The sequence below is a fragment of the Neurospora tetraspora genome (genome assembly GCF_033439725.1).
Source record: "Neurospora tetraspora strain CBS 560.94 chromosome Unknown B0H65scaffold_8, whole genome shotgun sequence".
Taxonomy (NCBI): Eukaryota; Fungi; Ascomycota; class Sordariomycetes; order Sordariales; family Sordariaceae; genus Neurospora; species Neurospora tetraspora.
Genome location: NW_026944390.1, coordinates 2,236,565 through 2,262,174, shown reverse-complemented (window position 1 = coordinate 2,262,174; position 25,610 = coordinate 2,236,565). Strand labels below are relative to the sequence as shown.

Below are 25,610 nucleotides of genomic sequence, written 5' to 3'. Positions count from 1 at the left end.
GTTAGGAGCATGGCCAACCATCCAACGAAGGGAGGACGAATGGAGTTTAGTGTGACGGAACATCCAACAGAGAAGTTACCACTTGGCGCGCTTCCTAGTGTACCAACACCAACACAACAAAAGCAAGCAGCGCTAACACCAACTTGGGAGTTCGTCGAAAACAGCGAAAAACCAAACCGAAAGTGGAGCCAACACCGTACTCACGATGTAAATTTGAGGGCGGTTACTACCGAAAGAGGAATGTTGTATACTTGACTGGCAGCTTCAAGAACGAAACAAAGCAAAAGGCCGAAGGGTGCGTGGTGCAGAAACATTAGGATTAAGTACTAGTCCTTTGATCTCTCCTCAGATCTCTCCTCAGATCTCTCCTCCTAGCCTCTCATCTCCTTCACACCTACTCCCTGACCTCTTCTCTCCTACGCGCCCCTCATACCAACCCCTAAATCACCCCCTCTCGCCCCTTAAACCCCAGTGCAAACATAGTACCCCAACCACAAGTTACTGCAATCCGCATTAACCTGGGTGTTCCACTTCCTGAACTGATCAAACGTGATTCCGGCGCCCGAGTAAATGCTCCAGCAGCTGTCACCGCTCTTGATCTGGTAGAACTTCTTGCAGTTGCTTACGATGCCGGGCATCTGGGGAGTAGGACCGGAGTTGCCGGAGACGTGGACGCAGACGTAGTAATCGAGCCAGAGGTTGGAGCATTCTGTTATGGAGAGGTGGGTTAGTTGGGGTAAGCAAAAGGGAAAGGGGAAAGTGGGAATGGAATAGGGGAAAGGGGCAAGGGGGAAAGGGGCAAGGGGGAAAGTGGCAGAGGGGAAGGCATGGAACGTACGAGCATTGATATAGCTGTTATAGCTCAGGAACTGATCGGTGGTGATTCCGTACTTGGCAGCGATGGTGCCGCACTGGTCGCCGGAGGCAATCTTGTGGTAACCGTCACAGTTGGCGACGATACCGGGCATCTGGGGGGAGTTAGTCGCGGCGGGAGCAGCGGTGCTGGTGGAGGTAGCCTTGGTGGTGGTTGTCGGCTTCTGGGTGACGGCTCCGGGGACGTGGACGCAGACGTAGTAGCCGAGCCAGAGGTTGGTGCACTCTGTGTACGGGATGTCAGTAATGGGCACCGTAGGGGTTTAGATTATGGGGCAGATACGTACGAGCGTCGATCTCGGTATTCCAGCTCTTGAACTGAGTGGTAGTAATGCTGTTCTTCGAGGCAATGGTGTCGCAAGAATCTCCGGATGCTACCTTGTAGAAGCCATCGCAGTTGGCGGCAAGACCGGGCATGGCGGGAGAGTTGGTCGCAGCCGGCGCAGCGGTGGTATGCCCCACCGAAGCTGCAGCAAACAGGGGCGTAAATCTGTAGTCGTTGAGACTTTCCACCTTGGCACCCCTTTGTAATAGGAGATCAACAAGCTGCTCCTGGTCATATCCAGCTCCCCAGACTAGTAAAGGGCAGTTGCCACAGTCATATGCTATCCTAGCTCCCCGGTTGAGCAAATCATCAACCATTGACACGTCAACCTCGGTATGTCCGTATATGTCAGCACAAAAGGCATGAAGTACTGGAATTCCACCCGATCTGATGACCTGCTCTCCCTTACGGAGGAGGATCTGGGCGGTAGTTATGTTTCCGTGTTCCAAAGCCACATAAAGTGGTGTTTTCCGGGTCTCTAGGGCATTTAAGTCATGACCCTTTTCGAGTAGCGCCTCTACAGCTTGGTGAAGGTCATACCTCGCAGCCAAGTGTAATTCTGATCGGAGTTTGCAGAAGTAGCTTCCTTCTGATCGGAGTTTTGCAGAATTCGCTTTCGTACTCATCGCAGTCGCTTTCTGCTTCATCGCAGTCGCTTCCTTCTTCATCCCAGTCGCTTCCTTCTTCATCCCAGTCGATTTTTTCTTCTTCTTCTTCTTCTTCCTTTTCTTCTTCTTCATACCAAAACCAAGACAAATAAAACGATGTCCCGACGTGATCAGCTTGAGCTGCACCCCTCGTAGCCTCGTTACACCCCAAGAATTTGAGGAGAAGTTCGGAGGGCTCGGAACAGAGACGAGCATGGTGTGCCCAGTATCTTGCAGCATACAAATAAAGCGAGTAGGCTGAGATCCGCTCGATGTACTCGTCTTTGAGACTGCATGGCCCGCTTTTGAAGACAGATAACATCAGGTATGTGACACAAATGTCCGTAATTGTAACGTGTGGGTTTGTGTATAGGGCTGGTTTGAAGTGGCGCTGTTCCAGATATTCCTGCGTAGTATAATGGACCAGGCGGACTTCTTGGGTCTTGTCATCAATGACTGCCAATCCAGCATACATTGACAAATTCAAATGGGGTATGAGGTCGCCTCTGTTCAAGTCTTTGGCTCCAACCTTTACAGCGAGCGCATGCCTGAGCTCGTCGACTTTGAGGGGTCGTTGCGTGTACGTGAGCCACAACAGGACGTACATTGCATGTTCGGCGATGTCTTTCTTTTGGCCAGTTATCCGTGCCATGGTGTGGTCGTAAGCATTGCACAGCGTATCTTCCATTGACTTCTTGTCCACTCCGCGGTTCTGATTCTTCATGACTTCTAGCGCACATCGCACCTGGTTTGGCGACAATTTGTCGACAAGAGAGTCCAAGTAGAGGCGTGCCAAGAGGAACCTTTTTAGCAGTTAGCTTAAGATTATCATCAAACTGAAGGCTGCAAGATAACTTACATGCCGCTAACAGCTTGTGCCACTGCACCTTTAACTTCCTCCCGAAGATCGTCATTATTAGGAATAAGTGCATCAGGTGATAGCTGCGCGAGATAGCCATCTATGAACTTATTTATATCTTCCCGTGGAGCAGAGATTTCCATTTTCATGGCATGACTGAAAAAGTGGCGAACTTCTGGAACTGCGAGAGGCCTCGAGGTGAAAAGCATATTGAGTGTCGGTGACGAGTCCTTAACTTTTAGGAGCTCATCTAAGAAGGTATTCCGATAACCGGCTTTGGCTGATAACTCATCAAGCGCGTCGATGAGAACATAGACCTGAGTGTATGATCGAACAATGTTCTGGAAGACTTCACAGATTTCCTTCAGCGAAGGCGTGGTGGACCTTGGCTGGTGTAGGTTGTATAGATCTTTGACGTATGGCGGTAGAGTAGTGTTAAGCAAGCATAACTGCTTCGTGAGACTGGAAATAAGCTGCAGTGGTGTTTGCTGGTCATGGCGTTGGTAGTCGCAGTATATGTAAGCAATCCCGATGCTCGCTGTCTGACCGAAGGCCGATGATAAGTCCTCAATGACTAGTGCAGAAAGGACAGATTTTCCTGCTCCGGGGATACCCTGACAAAATAGAACCTTGCTGGTACAGTCCTTCCAGGTATTGTACTCAATGGAATCCAGAAACCACCTGCCTGTCTCTGGTTGTCTTCGATCCCGGTAAAGGCTATGTTGTGAGCCATGATTCATTGGGGTTAGCCACTCAATGATAGCAAGATCTTCCTGTCTTTTTAAGTCGGATCTGATATAGTTCACATCTTCGGCCGTTTTGAAAACGTTCTGTTTCACTAAAAAGAAGTATTAGAAAGAAGACATGAAACTTTCGAAAGAAGACATGAAACTTTCGAAAGAAGACATGAGACCTTGGAAAGAAGACATGACACCTTTGAGCGGATGTTGGAAAGGGGCCAAACTGCGATGAGGGGTACTGAAGCCCAACAACGCGTTCCGTGAAAACGGTAGGAAACCGACCTTCTTGAATAACCTCTAATGCTGCTCGCTCTCTGTTCACAGCTGTGGGTGCCACTTCCTGTAGAAATTCCTTTGCATAGGCAGCCGCAATGGCGGCTGCATGTTCCTGCCACCTTTTGTTTTTATGCGCGTCTGCATAATCACAAATTCCCCGAATAACAAGGCAAGGGAAATTATTCATTAACCCAGCTGCTTCCATCTCAATGCACAGAACATTTCCACCTAGTTTGTCATTGAGTTTATCCCGTACCATGGCGTCCTTGATGACCTGATTGCCTGATGCTATCAATCCGTAATGGATTTTCATCTTAGCTGCCCGTGGCTCTCTGCTGACAATTCTCGTGGCATCGCAGAGCTGACAATCGTTGTTGAGCTTGTTTTTGTCATGTGGGTACTCGGATTCGAATAAGATGTCTCTGAGAGCGTCTGATCTCAGGTACTCGGAAGCCAGCAATGGCCAATTTCTTGCCAGCTGGTCAAGGTAGGCTGGAATCCGAGGTCCTCTCATTGCATGGCGTGTTCTGAGCTTCGAGACCGCTGAAAGTAAGAGGTTGGGCGGGTGGTTCAAAGATCCAATTCGTTTGAAGCCTTCCTGCTCTGCCTTTCCTAAATCCCACTGAACCACGCCAGGAAAGGTCTCCTGAGGCACACTAACAACAACGTCTCCAAGGCGGACGTCGTGGTCTTGTATATTCGGGATTCCACCACCAATACCAACCATTAAGCCGAATCTGATGCTAGGGAAGGTTCTAAGCATTTCCTTCACAACGGTTGCTGCTGCAGTTGTACCAATGATGCCTTCAGGAAGGCAGGCAATGACGACATTGTGTTTTCCAATAGAACCGCGAGTGTAGATGTTGTAGTCGTCTTCCGGAATGGGAAGATCGTCTTCATATTCGATATCTAGCATGGCCGTTGCTGCTGTCTGTTCTTTGGCGAGTGCGCAAACCCAGCCTATGGTGTAATCGCTATGGGACCTGGGGTTATCGGTCCGTTCGGTCGCCATCTTGTGAAAGACCGGTCCGGCGCCCGCCGGTCACGAGAGCGTGTTAAAGACGCAGAGGAGGGAGCAGCCGAGCGGGAATAGTGTGATATAGTTTGTGCGAAGTGATGATCGTTGGGGATGAAGAGCGCGAAGGAGTCTGAAAGAAAGACTTCTCAGCATCGGCGGGTGATGAATTGAAAAAGTGATCCGGAAAGGCTCCAAGACACTTGAGGAAGTGAGGCTCTGGCAAAGTGAGGAGTATATCAGCTAATGCACAACCAACACCCAGTCATCCCCACGCGTGACCAAATTTGAAGAGATGCATACCTTAGGTGCGGGCTAGTATCCATCTGGCTCCATTCAAGGAATACCAGTACGAATCACTGGTGAAGTTGTCAAGTTGTCCATGCTCGTAAGCATTAAGTAACTTTCAGCTCGCGCAGCCTGATGGAGCCCAAAGTGTGCATCTCTGCACAGCCATGGCGTCTAGTTTCGACGGCACTGGACGAGCGGGCAATGGAGGGTTCCCATTGGATACTGCCGAGGGCTGTGTCGTGGGATGAAGAAGTAAAACGCCATGTTGGAGGGCATGTAGAGAGGGAGAACTGTGATAACCCGAATGCTGTGACGAAAGATTTGACCCGTTTAGTCATGTAACTTGTGAGTTGCTGGGTAAAAGTTGGGCGAGAGAAGTGGTTAAACGAGTGGATTTCATTGAAGAAGGAAAATCGACGCTGGTCGCGAGAAACACGGCAGGCGATGTGCCTAACAACTTGTGGTCAGCAAGTACAAGCTCAAAAGTACCCGCCCACTCAGAATGGGAAGGGAAGGTACATTCGTGAATTGGGAGGCTTCATACCGCGTTTTCACCCACCATTCGAAGGAGCGATGAGGAACTCGGAGCCTTTTCTCCCGTCCGTATCACTCACGGCAAAGTGAGGACAGCCCACCTTCCAGGCAGGAACATCCAACGAATGGAAGAGACGCATCCTGAAGTACCTACCGTGAGTACCTGACACCCCCTTCCCCGCCGTTCGATGTTGAAAACTGAAGGCAAGAGAGATGTGAACCAGGGAGAATCAACAGGAAACTTTATGTTAGAGTCAGACATCTTCCTTCCCGGCCTTTCGCGGAGGAAAGAACTTGTCTGTCTCAGCTGAGATAAAGGAAACTCAACAATGGGAGAAGATGGTGATTGTAGGGGGTTGGAAAAAACTTGGCGGATGCTATACCTCTAACTGTCTTCAGTGCTCGGTATGTCTTCCTCACACCCATCTAGTAACACAGGATCAATATAAAAAATCGAAGCGCCACCCTCTTTATGTGACGATCCGAGATACTCCTTTGCGAGGAGTTCCGCAATAACAAATGCAAGCGAGCCAGTCCCTCAGAAAAAGTGACTGCCCTGGTATTTTCGTGTCTCCCTCCCCAGCCGTCACCTCAGCCGTCCGTTCATCCACCCCTTCGCCTATCCATCCCACAACGCCCACGCACCAAGTAAAATAGACATAGTCTCATTGCCGACGGCCTTGCAAGTCCGACTTCGCTCTCGTCTAGGTGAAACAAAACGTTGTATAGAGGTAGTTTTTAACTCTCTTACTCGTCGGCAAGCTCCTTCTGTATGAGATCCATAAGGTTCTTGAAGGCAGTAGCGTTGGCCTCGCTCAGCTGCACACGATCATAATTAGCACGCTGTCCAGATCATCTCCCGAAGCCTGTCGATAACATACCTTGACCTGCACCTGTCTCGGCTCCGTGCCCTCAAACGCCGTAAAAAGCACATATGCCGCCTTGAGCTTCTTGGTCACGACAAACGTCATGGCCGGTACAATCGCCGTGTTGAGAATCACACGGAGGGTGTGGTCTTGGCGCATGACGAGACGGACACTCTTACGGCCGCCACCGCTGCCGGCCTCTCCGTCGCCGCTATCCTCCACCAGTGCCGAGGCGTCGAAGGAAGTGGAGTCCCAGTTGCCGTTGTGATCTCGCTCGACGCTCGCCTTGGGCACGTTGACTTTAAGCATGCCGGCTCCCCTCTCCTTCCAGCCGACACCCTTCTCCATAACGAAGATCTTGGCGCGCACCGCTAGTAGCGTGGCGTCCTCGCCCTCGCCGTCATCGACAACGACTGATCTCAAGTTAGCATTACCGCATAGGACAAAGCGACGTAGGGATCCCAAATAACTGAAACTTACCCTTTCGCAACTTCAGCTTCTTCTCTTCCTCCGCCGCAGTCTTAGCCTCATCGTTCTCCCCCTCCTTCTCCTCGTTTGACCCCGCATCCTCCTTCTCGTTGTCGCCCTCCTCTTCACTCTCCTCCGCGTCACTCTCTGGCGCACCAAAAGGCTTGGCAGGCTTGCTGCTCGTCAAAGTCTCACCGGGCTTTCCACCGAAACTTGTAAGCTTAGCTCCACCAAGCGCGCCGCTTCCAAAACCGCTAGAGAACCCGCCGCCAAACACGGAGCCGGTGCTGGCGCTGTTAAAGCCGGCAAAGGGCGATGGTGCGGCGGCTGAGCTGCCGAAGCTGAGCTTGGGCGGCGCGGGGGCCGCTGCTGTGGTGGAAGCGCCGAGAGTGCCGAAGGGAGAGGCGGATCCAGAGTTTGTAGAGCCGAAAAGGCTGGGGGCTGCGGAGCCCCCTAGGGCGCCGAAGGGAGAGGTTGTAGAGCTGGCAAGCTTGGCGAAACCGGACTGGGCAAAGGCGGAGGATGATGTTTGGGGCTTTTCTTCGCTCGTGGGCTTGACTTCTGCTGCTGGCTCGGCGGGCTTCGCAATAGTCTCGGTGGTGGTTGTCTCGGCAGATACTGAGGTTGTAGTCTCCTAGTTACCGTCGGGTTAGTCGAGAGTTGCAAATAGCATGTGTCCGTGATATGTCCCACCTTCGCTCCGTCATCCGACGTGGATGTTTCGTCACGGGCACGCTTCTTCTCCGGCTCGGACCTGTCTGTCCTACTTTGGGTCGCGGTGGACTTGGCCTCCTCTGTGGAAGCCTGGTCCCCGGATTCAGCGTCATTCGCGTCCTTGCTCTCGTCAAGCTCGTCGTGTGCTCTCTTCTTCTTGGGAGACGAAACCTGCTCCTTCATCTCGGTGTCTTTGTCGTCGCCAATTGCAGGCTCTGGAGTGGCCTTCCTTGATCCGGCTGTAGGGGTGCCATTGTCTGATCCGCTATCTTGGGCTACGGCGGCGCTTTGCTCGGAGATGGATGTGTGCTTGAGTTCGCGGCGGGCGGCCGTGGTCTCGGCGTCTTCCTTAGCGACTGGCGCGACGACGGGGTCCGCGGTGTCGGTTTGGTTTTGCGTCGGGTCGGCCATGATGTCAGAGTGTCTGATGGATCGCGGGGTTGGTGATGTGGTGGTCAAGTGAGGAGGAGGGCTGTGGCAGCAAACTGGACAAATCGCCAAGCACAAGACTGATGATCTCTCGCGAGCTTGGTGTTGCAAAGCGTACCGGGCTTGACGCGGCGGTAGAAATTGGATACAAATGAGTAGCAAGGATAAGAAACGAGAAGGCCTCGGTTTCGGAAGAGTTACCAATACCAGACAAGAGCAAGAGCAAAAAGAAAGTGGCAGAGACGGAGTTTGGTGCCAAGCGGATCTGAAATCGAACGTCTGGGCGTCTCCCGAAAATGGGGTACCAGGCTCAGCGGGGGCGGGTGGAAGTGGAAGTGGAGATTAGCACAGGGCAGGGCGGGCAGTTGGGGCCCTCCGCGCGCTTCGCTACAGTGGTTGGTCACAACGTTATTTCCACCTAACTTGTGATGGGTTCAGGTTGAACTTGTGCAATACAACCTGGAAACCTCAACGTGATATCGAAACCGTCGACACTCCCTTCAAAATGAGAGGCATGCCCGCGAATACATTGGCGGCGTTTTCAGATCGACAACCCAACGAAACCTTCAGATCGCAGACCATCAGGCTTCCTGCCGTCAACCAGCCTCATCACAAAAGAGAGTTTTGGTCCATATTGTACTCGTGATGGGGCAAAACGCTTCGTTGGGTGGAAATATCGCCAACTGGGTCCCAGAAGAATTCCATTCGTAGCCTGGTCAGAACTCAACCTCACCTCAATGCAGCATCACTCTGCGTTGAGCGGAAACGCGGCGCGCCTCGGCACCTGCCACACAGCTGCGGGGAACCCTCCATCACGTCAGTCAGTGCAGTGACACATTGGCAGGGCAGAAGGCATCCAATTATCAGCCCCTGAAAGCCATTGCCCAGTCCCGTCATCTCTATCATGAACGGGAGATATGGGAAAACGAAAAAGGTCACAGCAGCAATCAGGATTCTGTTTATACCTAAAGAGGTAACAGAAAGAAAGATATTGCGGATCTCCGCGTACGGATCAAAACCGCCTGTGAACAAAATCGTGTCCGAGAAGACGATTCTCATCCACTGGACATCTCGGAATAGCGCCTAGCACCGAATCAAATATTGTTTTTCGGATTCCACGTTACCACAGCAACCATATATGTTAGTGGGTCTAGCTATGTTCCCATCTGACCTTTGAGTCCTTGACAAGTACAACCAATGTCCAACAAAGGTCAACACTTGCATCGTCGTCAAAGATTTTGGAGGAGGTAATTACATTCGTATCGTATGTAATGTTCATGCGTATGTACGCCTCTGAAAGAGGAAGAAGCACCGACCCCATGTTGATGCACATGAGAATCGCATCGCCTATGCCCTATCCGCCCCAACATTTCCCCAACACTCATTACAGTCATTAAGCATTACCCTAACCCATAAATACCCCGAAGAACCTCGCGACCAAAGAAAGAGCCTGTTACCTTCGACTTCTCAGATATTCCTCATACCGAGGCGGTAACCCTTCGTCATCAACAACCCCCCTCAGCCCTACCACCTCCACATAACTCGGCGGTGGAGGCGTCCCAGGCGCCTGCCGCCTGGCATTCACCGGGGCGACCTCAGGCCTTAGAGCCGCTTCTCGCCTCGCTCCAGCCCGAATCATATCCTCCACCAGATTCGCAGCCCTCATGAACGAAGCTAGCTCGCCCCCAATGGACAAATCATCATCGCTATCCTCACCTCCACTATCCTCACCACTGCTCTCCCCGACTTCATCTCCACGCTCCTTCTCCCGCTCGTCTTCCGAGTCAACCAACGTTTCTTTCTCATCCCATACCCTCTCATCATCAACAACCTCGCCCACAAGCTCATGTACCGCCCGGAGTTCAGACCCAGGTTCATACCTCAACGCGAACCCATCCTCTGGCACTGCATGGTACTCACAATAGCGCTGGTACTCTCTTTCCGAAATCCTCTCTTTCTCTTCTTTCTCCCATTTCTCCCCATGCACCTCTGACATCCCCTCCTTCTCCTCTAACGGACCCCCCCTCTCCGCCATTCCATCATTGTCCCACTCACCTTCACATTTCCCATCACTTCCCCCAGATCCAGCGCCAGCTTCAGCTTGCAACTGAGCAAAATACCTAGCCTTGCACTCCCCACAGCTTTCGTCGCTGCCATAGAAGCCGGGACAGAGCGATTCTATCACCACCACTGGCTCTCCTCCCCCGTTTCTCTGGGCCAGTCTTCTTCGCCGGTTGCGTAGCCTGCGTAGGGAGTGGAAGACGCAAGCGAAAATGGGGAGGGAGAGGAACGTGAGGTAGCTGGCTAGACGGGCGGGGGAGAGGATAGCCAGACGGGCGTAGAGTGAGGCGCGGAGTAAAGAGAGGAGGGACGCTAGAGTCTTTTGCTGGGATGATGGTGAGGGTGAGTCCAAAAGCAGACCGGGAAACGGGAGGCGAGCTGGTTTAGCTGGTCGGTGATGCGGGAGCTGCCATGGCGGATGGACAGAGGGAGTGCTGATGTCGTTGGCTCTCGGCGGGAGGTTCGCGCAAAGGGTTTCGAGCCGTTGTCGGCTTGCCTCGTACTCCCTGCTCACCACCGGCTTTTGCGCATAGCCGTGTCCAGCCACACCGGCACTGTCTCTCTCCTCAGCAGTAGCAACACTCCTCCGAAACTCCAAACACTCCACCTCCCTCTCAAACTCCTTCCTCTCCCTTCCCAACCTGCCCTCCCTACTCTCCCCTTTCCCCTCTTCTTCTCTCTCTTCCACTGCGTTGTCTCCATGATCATTGTCATCAAAAACAACCTCCCACCCCCCATTCTTCCCCCTAACATCCCTAATCCTCGCATCAACACACCACCCCGCCACTCCAAACGCCCACACCGGTTCTTCTTGTCTGAACCAGATCGTACAACTCAAATCCTCTTTTACCGGCTGTCCGTCGACGGCTTGCAAAGTGAGGGTGACGGATTGCGATCGCTGGTTAGAATCCACGTGCCCAACATCGCCGTTGCCGTTAGGGTTTCCGCTGTGGACGGAGTCGGTATCGGTGTCTTCGACGTCAGCGGAGGGGAAGCAGCGTGATTCCCAAGTAAGATCAACCTTGATATCGTTATCTAGCACAAACGACCCGTCTTGCGAAGAAAGTAAGGGTTGGTTGTTGATGGTGATGTTGGGGGAGGCGCAACCGCCGGTGGTGAGAGAGGGGTTGACGTTTAGGCGGAAACCCTGTTTTAGTCAGTTAGCCCAAAACTATCATCTAATTGGGATACTGGTAAATAGAAGGGAAGGGAAGGGGGATGGGGATGAAATACCAAATCTTGACCATAAACATAAGACCGTGGAACAGGGTGCATAAACTGAACATACAGCGACTGCGGATTGGGAACGGCAGCCGCTACTGGCGCGACATCTAAAGGTTGGTCAGTCAATCCATCTTGCCAACATCACTCAATCGCTATTGCATCTCTGCGAGGACTGCATACCCTCTAATCCCAAGACAACATTCCCCAAAGCCAGCGCCAACAACACCGCTATGTGTTTTGAGCCGTGCATTGCTGTGGTGATGTTATGGCCGAGTGTCCAGAAGCCGAAGGTGCGATCGCGGGTTGGTGGATTGGTTGGTAGGGTAACCTAATTCTTAACCTGACTGACCCGATTGACCACAGCGCGGCGCGCGGCGGCAACGACGCTGCAACGCGAAACGACTCCGGAGCGAGACGCTTCACTTGGAACGTCTTCCGCTAATTGCCCGCCCGATACCAATCGCGCGACACTGATAGATTCGTAGGTGATAATAGGCTCCGACCGAACAAAGTGGCGAGCAATGCCGCGTCCTCAATCTCGCACGGGTGGTGTGTCGTCGTCGTCGTCTTCTAAAGGATTCCGTCCTAGCGGAGTGGAGATAGGTGACCAACCTAGGTACCTACACTAGCCAGCTTGTCACCTGAAGTCCTGAACCACAAACAAAGGTTGCCTGACCTCTGACTCAAAAGTTGAAGAGCAAGGTAGGTAGGTTAGGTGAAAAAGATAAAAAGGACAGATGGCCGCCCCCTCTTCAGAACAACAAACAACACGGTTTTCTCAAGACCTACCTACGTAGAAACAATACGATCATCATCCCAGCCCCTCTTGATCACCAGGCAGCCGTTTACCTAGTTCACCATACTCTCAATGCAAGACGACCCTTTCCCATCACGCAAAATCGAGAGGCCGCCGGGCGATTGACCTAACCAACCAATCAGCTTACACGGAACCGACCAAGCTTCGAAGAAAAGTGGGAAGCTTACGACAACGACCCTGGCTCGGTCTGGGAGGGGATGGGAATTTGGAGAAAGGTGAGGGGCACGCCACCACCACCACCATCACCGCTAAATGATGACAGCATAACGGAACCTTGTTTTCATCAAGGTAAGGTGGTAGGTAAGGTGTGAAGAGAGGTGGGTTGGGTGGGCTTTTTCAGTTTGTTTGCTTGTTGTGTTGGTTATGTAGGTATGATTCAGTTGGTTACCTCTAGTTACCTCTATAATGCGGGAGATATATATCTCAATGATGGCACACTGATATCGGATAGAAACCGAAGGGTGTTTGAACTGGATTCTTATTAAAGATTGTAATGTATTGAAGAAGGTAGATAATTATACTTTAACAATGTATTCACCGCAGCAAGAAGATGATCTAAGAATACAAGTACTGCGATCCGTCTCTTTGGCCAAAGATCAGGAAGTGATAATAAGGGCCTGTGATGACCAATGTGGGAATAAAGATAAAATCAGCGCAAGGCTGAAAAGCACCGACCGACCAAATAACAAATGAGCACCAGAACTAGACAAAGAACAACGGATATGATACAAGCCCTGGCATATAATCTCGCATTTTTATCCATTGCTTGCTCTTTAACGCAACATAGTGCCATACCCTCTTCGCCCTTTATCCGCTCGATCCAGCTATTTCCCAATCTGATTGATTTGTCTAGTAGCATCAAGAACCATATACGGTTTATCCATCAAAAGCCTGAAAGCCCATTCATGATGAACCAACAACTCTTGTGTTCCCTTGACCTTCCTTGTATATGTACCTAAGCCGATTCTCAGAACACAATTGTATAACCGGGCGATCGACCCAGCTCTTAATATTGCCATGACCGCTCCTACCAGGCTCAGCGTCTGCGCTCCCTATCCCTATCCGACCCGGAGCCAGAACCGGAAGAACCACGGCCGAAGTGGTCCCTAAGCCACCCCAGCGCGCCATTACCAGAACTCGAACTCTGCTGCTGCTGCTGTTGATTTTGTTGCTGCTGTCCTCCTCCCTCACGCTGTCCATCTCTATCCCGTGAACTGCCCTGCCCGCTATTACTGTTGGTGCGACCCCAGAGGTTACCGAGCCCACCGCTGTATCTGCTGCTAATGTTGCTTTGCGAATTGCTGCTTGAATTCTGCCAGGCCGTCGAGGTACCCCTATCCCTTGGCGGCGACGGGTCCCTAACGCGCGATCGCATGTTGAAACTGGAGTTCTCGCGGCTGGGAGGCGAGTGTGAGGTACGGCGCGAGATTCCCTCGGATTGGGAGTCGGTGCGCCTAACGCCGGCCACGTTACGGATCCGCTCGAGACGCTCTTCTCTTTCCTGCTCGCTGCGCCGAAGTCGCTCTGTGGCCAATTGGCCTTGTGGTCCGAAGGGGTTTAGTGATTCGAAGGGGTTCCGTCCTGGGGCGGTTGAGGAAGCGAAGGCTGATGAAGAGCTGGTGCTGGCTTCTTGGCGTGATGCGGACGGTTGGCTGTTATTGTTCCTGTTGCTGTTGCTCCCGGTTTGGTTGTTGCCCTCAATCGGCATTCGGCAAATAGGGCACGTGTTGTGCTCCTTAAGCCATAGGGTGACGCATTCCCCGTGGAACCAATGCTTACACGGTAGCACGGTGGCCTCTTCGCCCTTGTACATCTCGTCGATGCAGATGGTGCATTCGGCTTTACCCTCAGGGCCGACCATCTGCTCGTCGAGGATCTTCTTGGGTAATTTCTCGATGGCCGATTGCGTTGCTGGAGGAGCCGCATTGGATTGCGGGTTAGCCTCCATGAGGGTCGTTATGATGCGGTCGAGCGCTTCCTGGGTATACACGGCATCGCCATGGACTGCCGCCTGTGGGTTTAGCAGCGTAGCGATGAACTCCTGCAGGCCAGCGGCAAACCCAAGAGGAGGCCCTCGTGGACCGCCGCCTTGGCCCGGGCCACCACCGGGGTCTTCTGCGCCCGGCGACGGGATGTTGCCAAAGAGACCCCTAAACAGACTGCCATCACCATTAGAGTTAGCCCTCCCATTAGTCACAACAATGATCGTGTGTCTGCGAATTCCAGGATTGCCATGTCGCGAGCGAACATACGTGTCAAAAGCGGGCACTTCCGGCCCGTCTCCCGCTGCGCCTCCTGTAGTTGTCGTTGTCGTGAAGGTGAAGCTAGCCATGCCGTCTCCTGATCTGGTAAAGGTTGTACGCTGTATCCGTGGCTGTGTCCCAAAGGCGTTTCCTCCTTGCTGTCCCGGCCTTGCGCCGCCTAACTCGGCGAACATATCGGCGAACCGCGACAAAACGGCCTCGCCACTGTCATCTGGACGGGCGCGGGGCCGGTCCGGACTGCTGTCGAGGTCTTCAACGCCGTTCCCACTTGGACGGTTGAAGGGACTCTGGAAGGGACTTTCTGGCGAGTGGTATACCGATCGCCGCATGAAGAAGGACCCGGGACCACGCTCGAGAAATTCCTCTATGTCATCTTCGTCCGGGTCTGAGTCTGAACGGGGACCTTGTTGTTGAACACCTGGTCGGGGGTCGTTGTCGGGTTCGACCTGTGGGAAAGTTAGCATGGCGATCTCTGGACGGTTGATGGGGGAACCCACAATCTGTACGAAATCATTGTGACACCTGGGGCACTCTAGGTCCAGGTGAGGGTAGTCGTCGCGATACCACTCGTTTTCGCAGCCATAGCAGTAGACAACTTCTCTGCCTGTTGTCGCATCAAGATGCCTCTGGGGACGCCCGGGAGACGCCATCGCCGTCGGTCGGCTCAGCAGCCTTTGGGTTGCGTTGTAAGCAGCAAAGGCGGCGAGCCCTAACTGGACGGTGAGGCCGATGTTTTGGAGCGCTCGCAAGGCCACTTTGATGTGTGACGTCGGGATCGGCGGGTGCCTTGTATGACGGGAGGAAGATTCCAGGTATTGTACAGTCGGCTTCGGAAAGCAAGAAGCCCGCGCGTGATATGGCGAAGATAGTATTTGTAGGCGGAGGTCGTGTACTTGTAGTAGGTGATGTTCGAGTGAAGTGAAGTCGCTGCCCCACTATGATGGAGTCGGCGTTATTGATACAGTTGCTGTAATCCGCAACATTGGCGTCCTAGTTAGTGTATTGAAGGATCGCAGCGGCGACGTCAACCGGGAGGGAACAGCCGCCAGGCGCAGCTTAAATGGACAGATATCGGTGTTTGCTCGCCGTGAAGGGGATTCTTTCGTTGTTCGAGGCCGTGAGCTCTTTTGTGGCGAGGATTCTGTTGTTGGGAGAGAAGGAAATGGATGGCACAACGTCAGTTTGTTGGGAGAAGGTTCAGCCGTTTGCTGGATCGATGTCTGAACCTTCGTTGCGCCTGGGAATCCGACCGAGCAATAAAAGAGGGAACGGGGCCTGACTGGATGAGGTAATGCGGCATCCCATTGGACCCTGAATAGCCCTGTAACCGCTGTATTTGGTTGGGCCTCGGAAAGTCGGCGGCCATGCGTCACAGCGTTATGGTATTTTCTAGGATGTACAATGGATCCCGGTATTGTTCTTTTCCCTTCTTATACTCGCCACGGGTCATTCTGGCCCTCATCTTTTATGTCTTGGATGTTCCATTGAGGTATTCATCCGATGTTGATGTTCAGACATCCTGGAGACATTACAATGTTGCAAGTTGTCCTTTTCAATCGATCCTAGGCCAACTAGGTCATCCACCCGACGATATTCACAATCCGTGAATCGGGTGGGATTCAAGGTTGAATCTGGCAATGTTTCATGTCACATCGAAAATGCACTTCTTGATGGCCTGATGAGGAGAAAAGTTAAAGTCTGCCCCGGGCCTCATTACTCGCAGCACTGAAAAGCCCAAGGGACCCAATCTAGCATGTCACAGGCCGTTAACGGGAGTGGTGAGCCAATGTGTCGGCGTCGAGCTGCGGCCTGACCCTGAGACAGGGCAAGTGGTCCCGCATGCACGAAAGTGGGCTATGACGGGGGCAAGGCACGGCAAGGCACACATCTTTCAGAGGTGTCACGATGGTACGGTACGGTATCGGACGTGTTGATATTTCATTTAGCAATGCGGTTGATAACGCTACAACATGGTTTTGGGATGACAAGGTGATACCAGGGCTTTCTAACTTAAACAAAGTGAGTGGTGGTTAAAGCCAATCACACTGGCACAGGGTCTAAGCCTTCAAAGAGGAGCACGTTTGTGTTGTCACAGTTCTTCAAGGCTAGCGCCAAGGACTGACACGACATCCTCGATCATCCAATATCTGGGGTCGCTCCTGGATCCAGTAAATAAAGTCCACGCCGTCCTGAAGCTCAAGGTCGGACAGGAGCCACGTGGGATTCGAACGGAAAGCAGCCAGAGAGTAGGTCTACCGAGCAAACACCAGCACTGGGAGAGGTCAGGTGAATCCGAACGCCTATATCTTATAGAAAAGAATGTCTGTAGTCCAGTTATCGGAACTTCAAACAAGGAAAGGGGGATTTGGCTCGTCAAATCATCGCCCATATTATACACACCGGACCCTGTTATCCCATATCGTCAAAGGAGCGGCACTTTCTGCTCTTTCACCTTCTGTCATATGCCACCAGTCGGCCGGTTACTCCTCCTACCTATCACCTCTTGCGGCCCAAGTTCCTGAGCAAAACACCTCCTATGACACCGGCGGCAACAGCCACACCACTAATGATGGCCACACCCATCAGACCCTCCTTGGTCACCTTGTCATCGATCAGGGCCCGGAGGTTGGCGGCCTGGAGGTTTGCCGGCTCGTTTTCTAGGAGGGCGTCGTTGTATTTCCTCGCTTGCGCGTAGTTACCGAGCTTGTAGTTTCCGAGGGCGAGGTAGTATAGGCATTCGCGGCGGCGCTCGGGGGATGTTCGGAAGATTTCTGATAGCAGCATGACGCCGAGGTGTTGGTCGGCTCGTACGTTGGACTTTACTAGGCCCTACACCTCTCAAAAAAATACAGTTTTAGTGATGTGTTCGTCGAGGTTAAAGATCGTGTGCTGGGATCGGGAAACGGTGATGCGCACCCATGCGTAGTTGAACTTGGTCTGGACGCCAACCATCTCCCCCTCCTTCTCATATTGCGCCCGCAGAACATTGAGCTCGGCGGGATTGAGCGGACTGCATCGGTATCGTGGTTCGTTAGATGATTCGGGAATCCTGGGGGCGATTGTGCAACTCGGGGACTCACGTTTCCGCATCCACTGCATCTGTAACCACGGTTCCTGTTAGCTACCCTCTGCCAAGCTTGGAGAACAATGAAAACAAGTCGTATGAGCTGACCACCTACAGGGAAGTTGTGTCATTTCGGCAAACTGAGGGTATTTGGTTGAGAGAACAAGAAAATTGGTATCCTGGATAGATGGTGGTAAACAATGCGGCAGCGACTATAAGGATCTTGAGTCTGTAGGTCGGGTGGTGTGAGAGGTGGACAGCAAGGTTCTGGAATTTAGTGATAGCTGAGTGCCGCCCGTAGTCGGGTCGCGTGGCTGGAGCTCTGTCAATGTGCCACCGATGACGAAGGACACTGGGGAAACAGCATGACCCTTGCCCGGTTATCCCCGTGTAAATCTGCGATAAGATAAGGACTTGCCCCACTTGAGCTTGTTGCGGCTCGTCGCCCCGAGTGATGGGTCCATTGTTTGGTTTGGGACTCGACAATTGCGACGCAACAACAAACCATTCGCGACTTTGAGTTTAAGAACAAACAAGTCTCTACAACAACCATCAGCACATCTACGGCCGCAAAACCCTTCAGACCGACTCAATTTCGGAAACCAACAATTACACAACACGAACAAAACAAAACCCCAAACGAGAACCAGACAAAAACCGCCAAAATGCTTCTCGAAGAAGACCCCTCCACAGTTCGTCTCCCCCCTCCCCTCTCCCCTCCCTCTCTCCTCCCGAATCAACAACGAAGATCCAAATCCACTAACTCTACCCCAGCTAATCGCCCACACAACCCAAAACTTCAACATAACCCCTGACCGGCACGCCGTCTCGCGCGTCGCCGAATCGCTCTCCACCCTCCAACAAGCGCGCGACCTACGCCTGCGCGAATCCGAAACCAACCTGAAGAAACTCGCGCGCACCCTCAACACCCTACAATCCCAGCACCAAGAAGTTACCTCCTCGCACAGTTCCGCCGAACACGCCTCTTTGATTTCGCGCCTAGACACCCAGAAATTCCGCGTAGCAAAGAATGTGTCAGACCTCGAAATGGAAACGGAACGGTTGCAGACGCAGTTGGCGGAGTTACAGGCGAGACTGCAGGAGTTGGAGTTGCAGGGGGTTGATGGGGATGCTGCTGCCACATCAACAGGAGAAAATGGGAGTGGGAATGGGGGGCAGGTCCGGAGCGTAGAGGATGAAGTGTTGTTAAGGTTGAAGGTGTATAGGAGTTTGGGGATCGAGATTGAGAGGGAGGAGCAAGATGGGGAGTTTACGAGGGCGGTGGTGAGGAATGATAGGCGGGGGGATGTGTGCGTGGTTAATGTGGACCGGCATCGGTTTTCAAGGTTTTTTTATGCGAATTATTTTTGGCAGACGCTGTAGGGGTGTTGCTGGGGGTAATGAGGGGGCTTTGGATGGCAAGCAATGGAATGATGGGTTAGGTTGCGGTTACGGATGGTTATGAAAGGGTATGATGCATGGATGGAATTGGCGTCTGGAGGAGTTTGGGCGGGAATAATACCATGTTGAATTATTGTTGTTTGGAAACATTATCAGATTTCTTAGTGTGATCATATCGAAGTATGTTGAGCTTTATTGTCGCTTTCCCTTAATACCCAGCCTTGTTCTATCCTTATAATTTGGTATACAATGTTGTGTCCGCTGAAAAAAGCGATCCTGATTATGTACTAAACACAGCCGCCACCAACATTGTCCAGATCGGCAAAATCGAACAAGCGGTACATCATGATTATTCACGCCATAGGCCTCCACTTCCCATTCTGAGAAGTGAAACCAGCAAAATACCCCTGCTCCTGCTCCAACATGCCCATCGGCGACGCCCCATTTCCATAATGGTTATTATTCCTCCTATCACCCGGCGTCAAAGCCAACGTCTTGGAAATGCTCCCCAAAGCGCTCCTATTCGCCCTGGCACCCGTACCATGCCAACTCGTTTGCGCCTCGGCACCATGTCCCGATCCACTTGGTCCACTTCCATTCCTCAAAGTCCCCTTTCTACTACTGGTACTTCCCCCCATCCAGCCCCCCTCCAACGATTGCGACGGCCCAGCACTATGCGACCGATGGCTCAGACTGTGATGGTACCGACCTCCAAAGCTCGAGCACCTTTCCATGGGGAGTTCCAGGCGTGAGTTGATGTTCTCCCAGCCGTCGTCGTCCTTGTTGTCGTTGAATTTCCAACCGCCTACCCCTTCAAAGTCTCGCTCGATGCCGACGGAGGGTGCCAGCCCTCCGGACTCGGGTAGAGGGGGGATCATCTCGCCGTCTTCGAGTATGGAGGTGATGGTTGGTGAGATGGATGCTTGACTAGAGCGGCGAGAGCGACGAACAGAGCCAAAGCCGTAACTGCTCTTACGGCGGAGGGGACTCCGCTGGTGGGAGTCGTAACCGTTTTGGTAGTAAGGGGAGGGGGAGACGACGGCTGAGGGCGATTTGTCCCCACTTTCGCCGGCTCTGTTTCCGAAGCTGCCTCTGCTGCTGGAGGATAGGCGGCGTGGAGTGAGGAGTTCGCCGTCGGTGATGCTATGGTAGTGACGGCCTTTGATGAATTGGGGGACGAATGCCATGGCTATGTCGACGTAGACGATGGCTACGCGGAACATGAGCAGAGAGAAGGCGAGGGCGGAGGTGATACCAGCGAAGATGGCCATGGGGATGGTGAAGAGGCAGAGGAAGGGGACGACGAGTCCGTGGACGGGGTTGAGGAAGGCCATGATGTCCGAGGGTGTCTTATGCCGGTGGCAACAGATGATGTTGAGTCCGAAAGAGACAGGTGAAAGAGCACGCTCTGTCCGGTAGAGCTGACGATATGTATGGTTTGATGGTGAGTTGATTGAAGTTGTATGCAGCTTTGCTGGCGAGGGGCATATCTGCCGCTGAGACCAACATGCGTGTGCTTGGAGCACAGTTATCTTGTTCACTGACCCGAGGTTGAACTAGTTGAGTTTAAGACATGATAGAAGTTTGTTGTTTTGGAGAGTTCTTGAGGCTAAGCATGTGAAGTGCAAGTGCGCAAGACGGAAACATGGAGTGACCGGGGAAAGCAAGGGGGGACGAAAGCCGTTTTGAACAGGGGTCGGAGCTTCCAACGGTTAAAAGCTGGGGAAGCTTTCAGGGTCCACTACACCCGCTTCTTCGGCAGGCGCCGGATGAGCGACCAGATCACCACAGGGGCCGTTTTTAGGGTCGTGAACACCTCCAGCGGTTGAAGTGCCCCGGAATAGGAGGTCTTGGCAGCCACACGAAACCCACGTTTCCATTCCGTTCTTGCAAGAATTTCGAAAACACCAAAAATGATGCCCTCTTTCCACTTCTCATCGAGATGCAGGAATGGAAGCTGCGAAGAATCGAGATTCCTGTTTGACGGCCACAGATTGCATTTGTATGTGTTCACCGGTCCCTTTGTGTCACCCACCGACACTGGCAAATCACCCCACTTGACACTGAGCCCCGCGGTCGTCCCATCGCTTCGTCTTATGGGCCCATCGGCATTGGTGTCAAAGCTGGAGCAAGCCCAACCATCAATGAAGTCAACATGACAGCAAGTTCTCGACGAACATGGATGTAGCTGAAGATAAGGTTGAACGAGGGAAAAGTTCTCGACGATCAATCAGGTTGATATAGATGCCGGTTCGAGTGGCCTGCCAGGTTCTCTGACATTTCCATGTTGCGAGTGTTCCTTTTCGACGCAGGCGCCTCCGCTATATATCTTTATTCGAACGCAACGGGGAGTTTCCGATTGCCAGGCCACAAGTTAGAGACTTCATTCTGATGCCAAGACTGGGCATCTCTAGGTAGCAGCTTCCAATTTCTCCAAATTATGAGGTCTGGATCCAAGCAACATCCGCTACATAGCCAGCGGTGAAATGAATATCAAGTGATAGTCTCAATCATATGAAGAAATAGGGGAGAAACAGTCCACGAGTGTTGACTTCGGAGATACATACAGCCCCCTGTGCGGGGTGAACTATCGTCAAGTTGAGGCTATGTTAGGAGGGCAAGGATAATATTTTGTGGACAGGGAATAGCTTCCCCACATACATCTCCAACTGACATCATCCGTTGGAGGAGGCGTACCTGAAGGCTGACAGGACGGCAGGACGGTGAATCAATTTCAAGATATCGAACATAAATATCATCCGTGTTCAACTTCATCCCAACTTCACGGCCATCAACTCTCCCGGCAGTGTCAACAATCGCATCACGGTACTCGTCACATCATCTCCAGGCACAGCAGCCATGTGTTCCCCTACCGGCGAATCAACACCTCATGAAGTTCCCAAAAGAGCCGACGATGGAGCTCCCAAAGAGCCCTTCCCATGGCACATCGGTGTCTACGACGCCCACTGTCACCCCACCGACACCATGACCTCCATCTCCAGCATAAAGGACATGCAAGCTCGACTCCTCACCATCATGGCCACACGCGGTCAAGACCAGGACCTCGTCGCCTCCGTAGCTGAGCAGCACGGCGTCACAAACTTGAACGAGCTACGCGAAAGTGGTTCATCCGAAACCCCAAAGAAGGTCGTCCCAGCCTTCGGTTGGCACCCCTGGTTCTCTCACCAGCTCTACCATGACTCCAAGGAAGAAGTCACGGATGATGTACAGGCGCACAAAACCAAGCACTACTCGGCCGTTCTATCGCCCACTCCCGATGCCGATTTCATCGCATCTCTCCCCGATCCCATTCCCCTCAGCAAATTCCTCCAAGAAACCCGCCAACGTGTGCTTGCCCACCCCACAGCCCTGGTCGGCGAAATCGGCCTCGACAAAGCCTTCCGTCTCCCCTGGGGCAAAGCGGCGGACGAGTCCTCGCGCAACGGGGGGGACCTAACACCGGGCGGTAGAGAGGGAAGGATGCTAAGCCCTCACCACGTCAAGATGGCGCACCAGGTTGACGTTCTCAAAGCCCAACTCAGACTGGCAGGCGAGCTGGGTCGTCCTGTCTCTCTACACGGCGTGCAAGCTCACGGCGTGTTGTTCGACGCCCTGGCTTCGCTGTGGAAGGGACACGAGAAGGAGGTGGTCTCGCGAAAGAAGCAGAAGATGATTGCCAAGGGCGTGTCGGAGGATTTTTCGTCTAGTAGTGATGAGGAGTCCGACGACGACTCGGAATTTGGGCTTGGGGAGGAGCCCAAGCAAGAGAAGGTCAAGAAGCCGTACAAACCGAAGCCGTTCCCGCCTAGGGCGTGTCTACATTCTTTCAGCGGCCCGCCGCAGATGTTGAAGCAGTATTTGGATCCCAAGATCCCGGTCAAGTGCTACTTTTCGTTTTCGATGGGGGTTAATCTGGGGACGGCAGGTGGGGAGGCCAAGTTTGCGGATGTCATTAGGGCGTGTCCGGATGGGCAGGTGCTGGTGGAAAGCGATTTGCATGTGGCGGGCGAGGATATGGATGGGTATTTGGAGGATATTGCGAGGAGGATATGTGAGGTCAAGGGGTGGGGGTTGGATGAGGGGATGAAGAGGATAAGGAGGAATTATGAGGACTTTTTGTTCGGTTGAGTGTGGTGACTTTAGAAGACGGTAGACTCTAGATGTTTGGAGTAGAAGTAGAAGTGACAGCATGATTGAAAGCAAGCCATCCTCTTTCGACCCGGATAAAGCGACTGTGCGCGATGCCAAACGGCCTGTGCGGGGCTATACAAACTAATAGCTAAGCTGAGCTAAGACCCCGAATTTCTAGGTTGACAATAGCTTCGCGCGCGCGCTATCGGTATCTAAGTCATTACTAAATGCTATTCCCTAAATGCGCACTCGAATATCGTGATAATAACGTCCAAATTAAACGTCTAAATAAATATTCCTTCATAACGTAAAAGATACATTTTTATACAGGGGCCTCCTACTAACCCCCTATACCCCCGGAGTTAATCCTAATACTTAACCGCTAATATTTAATCCTAACCGTTAACCCTAACACTAGGTTCTAGGCGGCCTGATATAATTCTACTATTGGCTGGACAGGTCCTATATAGGCCGTTTGGAAAGGTATATAGTCGCTTTATCCGGCTCGAAACTAATAACTAAGCTAAGCTAAGACCCCGAACTTCTAGGTTAATATTAGCTTCGCGCGCGCGTTATCAGTATTTAAGTTATTACTAAATATTATTCTCTAAATACGCACTCAAATATCATAATAATAACGTCCAAATTAAACGTCTAAATAAATATTCCTTCGTAACATAAAAGATATATTCTTACGTAGGGACTTCCTACCGGCCCCCTATACTCCCGGAGCTAACCCTAATACTTAACCGCTAATACCTAACCCTAACCACTAACCCTAACCCTAGGTTCTAGGCGGCCTGATATAACTCTGCTATTGGTCGGACAGGTTCCACACAGGCCGTTTGGAAAGGCACATAGTCGCTTTATCCGGCTCGTCCTCTTTTTCTCAGCCCTTAGTATTTTTTCTGAATGCTATCGCGGAACCGAATTAGTCAATTGGTCCCCCGGGTCCCACTGAGGGTCCAATTGATAAATGTCTGGAGTAACCCTTCGTGCCTGTTGATCAACGGCCCCGGCACTGACACGCGGGACTTCACTACAGTTTACCCCTGGAAAGTTCGTTAGCGCGGGATTTCACTACAGTACGCACTCTTCGCAACTCAACCACTATTCCACCACAGTTCATGCAAGAAGTTGGTATTAACCAGATGCGTTTTGGAGGCTTTATACACTTTGTCCGATTTTCCGTTTTGAATGTGGCTGCCCCAGCATTTTTCCGTGTTATTTTGCAGACCCCTATCGTAAGAACCGCGCTAACAAACGAGGAAGATCTGCGCTTATTCCTTCCGGAACCGGAATTGAGACGTTCGTAAGCGAGCCGACTACCGCTTTTTCTCATTCAAATGGGATTTATCCTCCTGCATACACTAGACCCAGTATAGTATAGCCGGGCCGCCAGTCTTACTTAAACCTACTTTTTAACCCTCTTAGCTACTTGTAGACTCTCTTATTAGCCGTATGCCCCGTGCTAGTAATCTTATAGAATTTCGCCTAGCTTCCTTACCTTTCTCTCTTTCTCTCTTCCTTTTTTAAATAGCTATCTTTCTTAATTCTAATTTGTGCCTTTAAACTACTAGATTTAATAAAATTAATTAAATAATATTAGATTATCGTATTGCGATGTAGTTTTTTATTAAAGAAGTAAGCGTTAAATATCTAGCGATTCGAGCGACGTATTTAAGCTTACCGCTATTAAAATTCCTATTGCGGGATTTATTATTATTAAAAACCCGACCGATCTTAAAGTGAGTTTTATTTTATATTATTAATAGTTATTATATTTAAATATAGTTTTTTATTGTACAGCTCCCTTCCTAACCCTACCGAATACACAAACTCCTTCTATTATTGTTTAAAAAATCTAATCTAATTAATTTTATCCTCCTAATTAATATTTCTTAATAAAAATTTTTTATTAACCGTATTGTTTAAATAAAAAAAATTTTACTAACGATATTAGAATAACCCCGCCTTTTTTAATAAAGGTATTACCACTAGGTAGAAACTAGGTAAAAAGGTTCGTATTTTAGCTAAGCGATATAAGGATAGGATATATACTTTGCTACTTTAAATTAAACGATTTTATTTATAATAATCTAAGAATATTAAGATTAAAGTATTAGATTATCTTTTATATTATTTCGTTGATACGTCCGTTTATATTAACTTTTAACGGCAACCCTACTTTTGTATTAATATTCCCTAATTTAAAATATATTAATTCGATAGCGAGCAATTTCCTACCCTATTTAAAGGTATAATTCGTCCTATTTATAATAATACCGTCGAATAGTTCAAAATCCTTCGCTCTATAATAGCCCGGTAGTAGGATAAAAAAACGAGATTATTTATTGTAAAACCTTTTAATACCGACCTAAATAATTAGATTTAAAAAGAGAATTATTTATTAACTTCCTTCTAAAACGGAAAGTAGGCAATTTTACATGTATTAATTAATTTAGGCGGTAGTTTAAATATATCTTTTATTAATTTACCAGCTAACTTTATTTAGAATTTACTTTTTCGACCGGTGAAAATTAGGGAATTCTTTCGCTATTATAATATTATAATCTAACGGGTAATGAAATAATTATTTAAATTATTAGAG

At 51.1% G+C, this 25,610-nt stretch overlaps 9 protein-coding genes across 9 annotated transcripts; 2 read left to right on the top strand and 7 right to left on the bottom strand.

The window, feature by feature from the left end:
• Positions 1-397: 397 nt before the first annotated feature.
• On the bottom strand, positions 398-1,183 carry B0H65DRAFT_478892 (uncharacterized protein). Its single transcript, XM_062827507.1, has 2 exons — positions 839-1,183; positions 398-709 (listed from the first exon to the last, which is right to left on the bottom strand). Exons 1-2 carry the CDS (start codon positions 966-968, stop codon positions 462-464), a joined length of 378 nt encoding a protein of 125 aa, XP_062677870.1. The 5' UTR covers positions 969-1,183; the 3' UTR covers positions 398-461.
• Positions 1,114-4,732, bottom strand: B0H65DRAFT_435600 (purine and uridine phosphorylase; the record flags this gene model as incomplete). The annotated part of the gene is made up of 5 exons (XM_062825200.1): positions 1,114-1,819; positions 1,953-2,648; positions 2,705-3,337; positions 3,386-3,542; positions 3,727-4,732. 5 exons carry the CDS (start codon positions 4,730-4,732, stop codon positions 1,114-1,116), a joined length of 3,198 nt encoding a protein of 1,065 aa, XP_062677869.1.
• Positions 4,733-6,064: 1,332 nt separating this feature from the next.
• On the bottom strand, positions 6,065-8,498 carry B0H65DRAFT_322222 (uncharacterized protein). The gene is made up of 4 exons (XM_062823428.1): positions 7,588-8,498; positions 6,907-7,528; positions 6,442-6,839; positions 6,065-6,379 (listed from the first exon to the last, which is right to left on the bottom strand). Exons 1-4 carry the CDS (start codon positions 8,017-8,019, stop codon positions 6,308-6,310), a joined length of 1,524 nt encoding a protein of 507 aa, XP_062677868.1. The 5' UTR covers positions 8,020-8,498; the 3' UTR covers positions 6,065-6,307.
• Positions 8,499-9,490: 992 nt separating this feature from the next.
• Positions 9,491-11,572, bottom strand: B0H65DRAFT_434377 (uncharacterized protein; the record flags this gene model as incomplete). Its single annotated transcript, XM_062825126.1, has 3 exons — positions 9,491-11,245; positions 11,332-11,429; positions 11,503-11,572. The coding sequence occupies 3 exons, from the start codon at positions 11,570-11,572 to the stop codon at positions 9,491-9,493; spliced, it is 1,923 nt and encodes a 640-aa protein (XP_062677867.1).
• A 1,603-nt stretch (positions 11,573-13,175) lies between these two features.
• B0H65DRAFT_552879 (uncharacterized protein) lies at positions 13,176-15,053 on the bottom strand (the record flags this gene model as incomplete). Its single annotated transcript, XM_062829925.1, has 2 exons — positions 13,176-14,849; positions 14,901-15,053. The coding sequence occupies 2 exons, from the start codon at positions 15,051-15,053 to the stop codon at positions 13,176-13,178; spliced, it is 1,827 nt and encodes a 608-aa protein (XP_062677866.1).
• Positions 15,054-16,454: 1,401 nt separating this feature from the next.
• Positions 16,455-17,804, bottom strand: B0H65DRAFT_322165 (uncharacterized protein). Its single transcript, XM_062823426.1, has 4 exons — positions 17,583-17,804; positions 17,484-17,502; positions 17,320-17,413; positions 16,455-17,232 (listed from the first exon to the last, which is right to left on the bottom strand). Exons 1-4 carry the CDS (start codon positions 17,596-17,598, stop codon positions 16,900-16,902), a joined length of 462 nt encoding a protein of 153 aa, XP_062677865.1. The 5' UTR covers positions 17,599-17,804; the 3' UTR covers positions 16,455-16,899.
• Positions 17,805-17,901: 97 nt separating this feature from the next.
• On the top strand, positions 17,902-19,034 carry B0H65DRAFT_592350 (Spc24 subunit of Ndc80-domain-containing protein). Its single transcript, XM_062831123.1, has 2 exons — positions 17,902-18,159; positions 18,242-19,034. Exons 1-2 carry the CDS (start codon positions 18,133-18,135, stop codon positions 18,848-18,850), a joined length of 636 nt encoding a protein of 211 aa, XP_062677864.1. The 5' UTR covers positions 17,902-18,132; the 3' UTR covers positions 18,851-19,034.
• Positions 19,035-19,036: 2 nt separating this feature from the next.
• Positions 19,037-20,492, bottom strand: B0H65DRAFT_322142 (uncharacterized protein). The gene has a single exon (XM_062823424.1). It carries the CDS (start codon positions 20,200-20,202, stop codon positions 19,222-19,224), a length of 981 nt encoding a protein of 326 aa, XP_062677863.1. The 5' UTR covers positions 20,203-20,492; the 3' UTR covers positions 19,037-19,221.
• Positions 20,493-21,377: 885 nt separating this feature from the next.
• Positions 21,378-23,002, top strand: B0H65DRAFT_322162 (uncharacterized protein). Its single transcript, XM_062823425.1, has one exon. It carries the CDS (start codon positions 21,728-21,730, stop codon positions 22,994-22,996), a length of 1,269 nt encoding a protein of 422 aa, XP_062677862.1. The 5' UTR covers positions 21,378-21,727; the 3' UTR covers positions 22,997-23,002.
• Positions 23,003-25,610: the final 2,608 nt, after the last annotated feature.